The sequence below is a fragment of the Semicossyphus pulcher genome, unplaced genomic scaffold (genome assembly GCF_022749685.1).
Source record: "Semicossyphus pulcher isolate SPU_LCO1_2020_fin unplaced genomic scaffold, fSemPul1.0.p SCAF_4, whole genome shotgun sequence".
NCBI lineage: Eukaryota > Metazoa > Chordata > Actinopteri > Labriformes > Labridae > Semicossyphus > Semicossyphus pulcher.
Genome location: NW_027211715.1, coordinates 456,583 through 465,000, shown reverse-complemented (window position 1 = coordinate 465,000; position 8,418 = coordinate 456,583). Strand labels below are relative to the sequence as shown.

General features: G+C 43.0%; 1 protein-coding gene across 1 annotated transcript in view; it reads left to right on the top strand.

Moving 5' to 3' along the window:
- faslg (Fas ligand (TNF superfamily, member 6)) overlaps positions 1-3,418 on the top strand; it is an 8,216-nt gene extending 4,798 nt beyond the window's left edge. The window contains exons 2-5 of the mRNA XM_069680566.1: positions 1,298-1,586; positions 2,094-2,136; positions 2,214-2,270; positions 2,840-3,418. Of these exons, the coding sequence (XP_069536667.1) occupies positions 1,308-1,586; positions 2,094-2,136; positions 2,214-2,270; positions 2,840-3,258 (798 nt within the window). The 5' untranslated portion in view covers positions 1,298-1,307 and the 3' untranslated portion in view covers positions 3,259-3,418. The remainder of the gene's footprint in view (positions 1-1,297; positions 1,587-2,093; positions 2,137-2,213; positions 2,271-2,839) is intronic.
- Positions 3,419-8,418: the final 5,000 nt, after the last annotated feature.

The window sequence follows — 8,418 nt, the reverse complement described above, 5'->3', positions numbered from 1 at the left end:
GAGAATCAGTGATGTGGGCCGGTCCTGAACTTTAAGAGTCTGTGCACAGGGAGGAGACACACACACACACACACACACACACACACACACACACACACTGCAGAAGTGCTGAGGTGTGAAGATGCTTAACAGCTGATGGTTTCTTTATTAATCATCAGAAAGGAGATGAAGCCTCCTGGAAACCGTTTTAACCACACTGAAGAACAGACAGATCGCTGCGTATCAAAGAAGCCGACCCCAGAGTGGCAGAGAGACCACAGCTATACGCCCTGTGCTGTGTGTGTGTGTGTGTGTGTGTGTGTGCGTGTGTGTGTGTGTGTGTGTGTGTGTGTGTGTCTGTTCCTGTAAGCCTGTGAGGTAGCACTCAGCTTGTTCTCACCTCGCTGTCTACACCAGCTCCTGCACACAGTCTGAGTTGTGTTCTTCCCACCGATGATGAGAGAGCTCAAACTGATGCATCATGTTTACGCGCACACACACACACACACACTGACAGTCTGAACAGTTAAAGATCTTTATGCCAGCGAAGAATCGTCCAGAAAGCTGCAGGTGTTTCTGCTTCTCCCGGTTGGTTCAGGTGACTTGTCTCCATCTTCATGTTCCACCTGCGTTAAATGCTTCGTCCTCTCTGACCCTGTCAGCCAGTTGTTTTATCACTTTTACATCTGGTTCATATTTGAGCTCTTTTTGTGTCACTTATTTCTTCTGTGTGAGTTTGCTGTCGAGGCTTGTGTGATGAGTTTTACCTGTAGTTAACAGTGAGAGCAGGTGCAGGTGTGAAAACGTGCAGTGAGTCAAGGGAAGAAGCTGTCAGTGTAAGAAGTGACCTGTAAGACATGAAGTCATCGTGTTGCTCACTGTTTCCTGCCGTGGAATTCGTGTAAATGTCTTTCTGACTGGTTGGTGTTGGTGGTTAGTGATGGGGGGGTCAGCTGAAACCTCGCCCCCCCCCGCCCCCCCCGCCCCCCCCTCACTGCAGCTGTGTTCATGCACACAGAGCTGAACGTCACAGATCCAAACTGTGATCAAGTGTCATAAAGTGAAGCATCCTCGGGGGGATGGGTTGACACTTTCTGGGTGATGGTTTTATGATAACTAGCTTGCCTCTGTGTGTGTGTGTGTGTGTGTGTGTGTGTGTGTGTGTGTGTGTGTGTGTGTGTATGTGTGTGTGTGCGTGCGTGCATGCATGCGTGCATGCGTGCGTGTGGGAGGGGTCTGTGGGAGGTGAGAGCTTTGAGCAGAGTTTTTTTAAGTGGCAGGTCTCCAGCTCGGCTCTCAGTGTGTCTCCTCTCAGCAGGACCTGCAGCATGAACCAGGAGCAGAACTACCCCCTCCCTCAGGTGTACCTCGTGGACGGAGGTGGGGGTCTGCAGCATCCACCCCATCAACCCAACCTGGTGCCCTGCTGGTCTTTCCCACCCCCCCAGGTGAGGCAAAGGAGCAGGGAGAAGAGTGGGGGCTGCATGGGGGTCCGTCCCGGCGTGGCCCTGCTGGTGCTGATGCTGTTCCTGCTGGTGTTCGCCGCGCTCGGGTTCGAAGCGTTCCAGATCCACAGGCTGCAGAGAGAGCTGAAGGAGCTGAGACAGGTGACACTCTCTTTACCTCACCTGTGCAGGGATGTTGATCCATGTGGGTTTTTTTACATCATGCTACATGTCTCCAGTAATCGTCTGTCTGCGTGGTTGTACTTTGTTCTCTGCGAAGCTCTTTAGCTGCATGTCTGTATGAACAAGTTAAACGTGGTTCAGCAGAGGGAGCCGTGTGAGGAGCAGCAGTGAGACCTGAGTAACGGCTGTGAGGACATTAAGTCTGTATTCATCATTTTCTCACATGTAGGATGTAGCCTCTAGCACAGTTTACTGTTGGCAAAGCAGCAGAAGGTGTGAGGTGTTTGTGCCACTTGCAGGTGGAGGTGTGAGGTGGGAGGCTGGAAAGTGAACAGACTTTAATGGTTTAAAGAGTTTAGCTCCTCAGATCTGCTGTGACATTTAAGATGCAGAGCAGGGCCTGAATGTGGTCTCAGGTCCGGTGAGACAGGATTTCCTCTGCAGGCGTGTGTGTCATGTGGTGATCAGACTTCTGTGTCTCTGCAGGCTGAACCTGAGCCGGAGTCTCACAGCGCGCTGAAGCAGATCGGTGAGTGAAACACACCAGCTGGTGAGATGTTCTGTGTGAGGGGGAGAGGAGCTGACGACACTGTGCTGATGTTTCAGGTCCGTCTGAGGCTGCACGGAGAGGAGAGGACCGCCCTGCTGCAGCTCATGTGACAGGTAACAAGAGAAGACAGTGACCTTCAATCACACCTAAACATTAAACCGAAACTCTTACAGGTGAGCTGACCTCCAGCTCTCATCACCTGACAACTACACCTGCTGAAACAACGCACCTGCACCTTCACAGGGACACACCTGCACACTGTTTACTTTTTGTTGTTCACTAATCTGTATTTTTATTTAATGACCAGAAATCAAACATAAAGAGAAGCTGTTGAGCTCGCACACACTCAGGTGTGTTAGTGTGACAGGTGAACAGTTTTATAAAGCTTCATTTAAAGCTTCAAAACGACTTCCTGTTTTCTGTCAGAATGCAAAAAACGAGCCGCCGTGACCACACTCATCAAACGCTGGACAAACACACGTCTACAAATGTGTTCATGTGGGTGAAACATGCTGCTGGGGGTACACCTGGAGTATATGTAGGGGGGCTACGGACCCCCCCCCCACCCCCACCCCACCCCACACACACACACACACACACACACACACACACACACACACACTGCTCTCTCTGAGTGATCCTCTGCTCCTCACTGGTCCACTCTCTCTCTCTCCTCCTGCAGGGCGGATCGAAGGAGCCGTGTTCCCTCAGACTCTGCGCTGGGACCCTCATGCTGGGCGGGGCTTCACGTCTGGGGGCGTGTCCTACAGGTATGAAGACGGAGCTCTGCAGGTGAACGAGACGGGGCTGTACCACATCTACTCCCGGGTGGAGCTGACCTTTAAGGACTGCTCCCCCGAGTCGTCCTTCCTGCACACCATGTTTGTGAGGCGAGGAGGCCGCAGCACTCCTCTGCGCCTGATGGAGGCGCACCGGGCCGGGTTCTGTCACCTGCGGACCAAACTCTCCTGGACCACAGAGAGCTACCTGGGCTCGGCCCAGCAGCTGCAGAGACACGATCGTGTGTATGTGAATGTATCTCGGCCCAGTGACCTGCGACGTGTCTCGTACGCCAACTTCTTCGGCCTGTACAAGATCTGAAGAGTGTGATTGTCAGAGTGAACTCGTGACCTCACAGGATGTCTGCTGTCCTGAGGACGGGGACACGAGCAGTCATACACCTGACAGTCAGGTAACACTAACACTGATGGAGACTATTTATTTGTGATTAAGTGTAAATGTGTCATTATGGAAGAGAGGAAATAAAGATGTAATTTTCATTATGTGAAACTGTCTGAGGTGTGATTCACACCCACAGCAGGTGTGATCATGACCACTGGAAATCTTTCACATTCACACCTCCTCAGTGTTTCTGATCATCAGCCTGATCTCCATAATTCCACTGAGCCCGTCTGACCTCTTCAAGCTGCAGAGAACGTGTGCATCAAACTCTGCTCCTGCTTCGTGAAACGGTACATGTGGAGCTCTGCAGAGCACTTTCACACCTGAGAGTGTCAGCTCAGTGCGTGTCACATGTCTGAGCGGGTGCAGGCGGGGGGGCGAGCAGCTCTGACGGGTTTCCTTCCTGTGTGAACGTCTCGAGGGTCTCGACATTGTATTCAAACAGTTTCTGCTTCTTCTCACCCACAAAGTGTCGTCTGAATCGCCCCGTCAGCAGGTCAGAGGGAGGGAGGGAGGAGTCATGAGGAGTTGATGATCTGCAGGAGGGAGAGCATGAAAACATACGTTCATTTAGGATCAGATAAACCTTTATGGATCCCACAAGGAATACACTTTCAGCAAAGAAACAATGACACAGTCTGTTGAGTGAAATGTGTCCGTGTGCAGCTCCACTCTCAGCCGACAAAGACTTTAAACTGTGAGTCAGAAATCTGTGATGAAGAGTCGTCTGATTTATTCAAAGAGTCGTCTGATTTATTCAGAGTGGTCTGATTTATTCAAAGAGTCGTCTGATTTATTCAAAGTCGTCTCATTTATTCAAAGAGTCGTCTCATTTATTCAAAGTCGTCTGATTTATTCAAAGAGTCGTCTGATTTATTCAAAGTCGTCTCATTTATTCAAAGTCGTCTGATTTATTCAAAGTCGTCTGATTTATTCAAAGAGTCGTCTCATTTATTCAAAGAGTCGTCTCATTTATTCAAAGTCGTCTGATTTATTCAAAGTCGTCTGATTTATTCAAAGAGTCGTCTGATTTATTCAAAGAGTCGTCTGATTTATTCAAAGAGTCGTCTCATTTATTCAAAGTCGTCTGATTTATTCAAAGAGTCGTCTCATTTATTCAAAGTCGTCTCATTTATTCAAAGAGTCGTCTCATTTATTCAAAGTCGTCTGATTTATTCAAAGAGTCGTCTCATTTATTCAAAGTCGTCTGATTTATTCAAAGAGTCGTCTGATTTATTCAAAGTCGTCTGATTTATTCAAAGAGTCGTCTGATTTATTCAAAGAGTCGTCTGATTTATTCAAAGAGTCGTCTCATTTATTCAAAGTCGTCTGATTTATTCAAAGAGTCGTCTCATTTATTCAAAGAGTCGTCTGATTTATTCAAAGTCGTCTGATTTATTCAAAGTCGTCTCATTTATTCAAAGAGTCGTCTGATTTATTCAAAGTCGTCTGATTTATTCAAAGTCGTCTCATTTATTCAAAGAGTCGTCTGATTTATTCAAAGTCGTCTGATTTATTCAAAGTCGTCTCATTTATTCAAAGAGTCGTCTCATTTATTCAAAGTCGTCTGATTTATTCAAAGAGTCGTCTGATTTATTCAAAGAGTCGTCTCATTTATTCAAAGAGTCGTCTCATTTATTCAAAGAGTCGTCTCATTTATTCAAAGAGTCGTCTGATTTATTCAAAGAGTCGTCTCATTTATTCAAAGAGTCGTCTCATTTATTCAAAGAGTCGTCTGATTTATTCAAAGTCGTCTCATTTATTCAAAGAGTCGTCTCATTTATTCAAAGTCGTCTCATTTATTCAAAGAGTCGTCTCATTTATTCAAAGTCGTCTCATTTATTCAAAGTCGTCTCATTTATTCAAAGTCGTCTCATTTATTCAAAGAGTCGTCTCATTTATTCAAAGAGTCGTCTCATTTATTCAAAGTCGTCTGATTTATTCAAAGTCGTCTGATTTATTCAAAGAGTCGTCTCATTTATTCAAAGAGTCGTCTCATTTATTCAAAGTCGTCTCATTTATTCAAAGAGTCGTCTCATTTATTCAAAGAGTCGTCTCATTTATTCAAAGAGTCGTCTGATTTATTCAAAGAGTCGTCTCATTTATTCAAAGTCGTCTGATTTATTCAAAGTCGTCTGATTTATTCAAAGAGTCGTCTCATTTATTCAAAGTCGTCTGATTTATTCAAAGAGTCGTCTCATTTATTCAAAGAGTCGTCTCATTTATTCAAAGAGTCGTCTCATTTATTCAAAGTCGTCTGATTTATTCAAAGAGTCGTCTCATTTATTCAAAGAGTCGTCTCATTTATTCAAAGTCGTCTGATTTATTCAAAGAGTCGTCTCATTTATTCAAAGTCGTCTGATTTATTCAAAGAGTCGTCTCATTTATTCAAAGTCGTCTGATTTATTCAAAGAGTCGTCTCATTTATTCAAAGTCGTCTGATTTATTCAAAGAGTCGTCTCATTTATTCAAAGAGTCGTCTCATTTATTCAAAGAGTCGTCTCATTTATTCAAAGTCGTCTGATTTATTCAAAGAGTCGTCTCATTTATTCAAAGAGTCGTCTCATTTATTCAAAGTCGTCTGATTTATTCAAAGAGTCGTCTCATTTATTCAAAGTCGTCTGATTTATTCAAAGAGTCGTCTCATTTATTCAAAGAGTCGTCTCATTTATTCAAAGTCGTCTGATTTATTCAAAGAGTCGTCTCATTTATTCAAAGTCGTCTGATTTATTCAAAGTCGTCTGATTTATTCAAAGAGTCGTCTCATTTATTCAAAGAGTCGTCTCATTTATTCAAAGAGTCGTCTGATTTATTCAAAGAGTCGTCTGATTTATTCAAAGAGTCGTCTCATTTATTCAAAGAGTCGTCTGATTTATTCAAAGAGTCGTCTCATTTATTCAAAGTCGTCTCATTTATTCAAAGAGTCGTCTCATTTATTCAAAGAGTCGTCTCATTTATTCAAAGTCGTCTGATTTATTCAAAGAGTCGTCTGATTTATTCAAAGTCGTCTGATTTATTCAAAGAGTCGTCTCATTTATTCAAAGTCGTCTGATTTATTCAAAGAGTCGTCTCATTTATTCAAAGAGTCGTCTCATTTATTCAAAGTCGTCTGATTTATTCAAAGAGTCGTCTCATTTATTCAAAGTCGTCTGATTTATTCAAAGAGTCGTCTGATTTATTCAAAGTCGTCTCATTTATTCAAAGAGTCGTCTCATTTATTCAAAGTCGTCTCATTTATTCAAAGTCGTCTCATTTATTCAAAGAGTCGTCTCATTTATTCAAAGTCGTCTCATTTATTCAAAGAGTCGTCTCATTTATTCAAAGTCGTCTGATTTATTCAAAGAGTCGTCTCATTTATTCAAAGAGTCGTCTCATTTATTCAGAGAATCGTCTCATTTATTCAAAGTCGTCTCATTTATTCAAAGTCGTCTGATTTATTCAAAGAGTCGTCTGATTTATTCAAAGAGTCGTCTCATTTATTCAAAGTCGTCTCATTTATTCAAAGAGTCGTCTCATTTATTCAAAGTCGTCTCATTTATTCAAAGTCGTCTCATTTATTCAAAGAGTCGTCTGATTTATTCAAAGTCGTCTGATTTATTCAAAGAGTCGTCTCATTTATTCAAAGAGTCGTCTGATTTATTCAAAGAGTCGTCTGATTTATTCAAAGAGTCGTCTGATTTATTCAAAGAGTCGTCTCATTTATTCAAAGAGTCGTCTGATTTATTCAAAGTCGTCTCATTTATTCAAAGTCGTCTGATTTATTCAAAGAGTCGTCTCATTTATTCAAAGTCGTCTCATTTATTCAAAGAGTCGTCTCATTTATTCAAAGTCGTCTCATTTATTCAAAGTCGTCTCATTTATTCAAAGAGTCGTCTGATTTATTCAAAGTCGTCTGATTTATTCAAAGAGTCGTCTCATTTATTCAAAGAGTCGTCTGATTTATTCAAAGAGTCGTCTCATTTATTCAAAGTCGTCTCATTTATTCAAAGAGTCGTCTCATTTATTCAAAGTCGTCTCATTTATTCAAAGTCGTCTCATTTATTCAAAGAGTCGTCTGATTTATTCAAAGAGTCGTCTCATTTATTCAAAGAGTCGTCTCATTTATTCAAAGAGTCGTCTCATTTATTCAGAGAATCGTCTCATTTATTCAAAGTCGTCTCATTTATTCAAAGAGTCGTCTCATTTATTCAGAGAATCGTCTGATTTTCATGAACAGAATCTGTGCAGGCAGCAGGCGTGTGGTTTCATGTGTTTCAGTGATCTCTTTGTACTCGTCGTCATGGTGTCGGTTCAAAGTGAAGCTCTGCCCACAAACTGTTTCACTTGAAACACTCTGAAGTCCTGGTTGGGGCTGAGAAGGATCCATGTTCACCTCAAACACAGTAATGCTGTTACTATATGACTGTACATGTTTTATGAGGTAACTGACTGTAATAAACGTGATAAAGAGTTCAGCTCAGTGCTGAGTGAGGCCAGAGGTCAGAGGTCAGCTCTGCTTCAGCACACTGAGGGTTAAATGTCCTGTACATCATCCTGTCAATCATCCCTGCATCAATCAAAAAAACGTTCACTGATTCTGACTTTACTGCAGTATTACAATTACTAATCGTATTACTGCAGTAAAGCATGTAAATACTTGGTCCACCTGTGGGGGGGGCCTGAGAAGCTTCAGTTTGTCTGCAGCGCCATCTGTCTGACATCTTATGAATTGAATGTTATTTATGAGGACGAACTCCTTGAGATGTAAAATCTCGTTTTCAGGGGGTCCCATCGAAATCAAGTCACAGCGTAACATCAACACAGTAGTAGGACTATTATAATAACACATAAGCTGATTGTTCTCAGTTCACAGACAGCCAACAGAAAACAACTGTTGAGCTGGCGATGGAGTAAGACGTGTTTTGTTTGAGCTCCTGTCGAACTTCTTTTTTATTTTAAGTTAATAAGCGCGCTGCACATTAAAGCATCAACCAATCTGCTCTGAAAACATTTCCGAAGCTGGGTGAAAGTCCACTTTTGCGTGAATGGCCACGAATCTGCAGCGAACACTGGGCCCAACACCGCCTCGAGCCACACTGC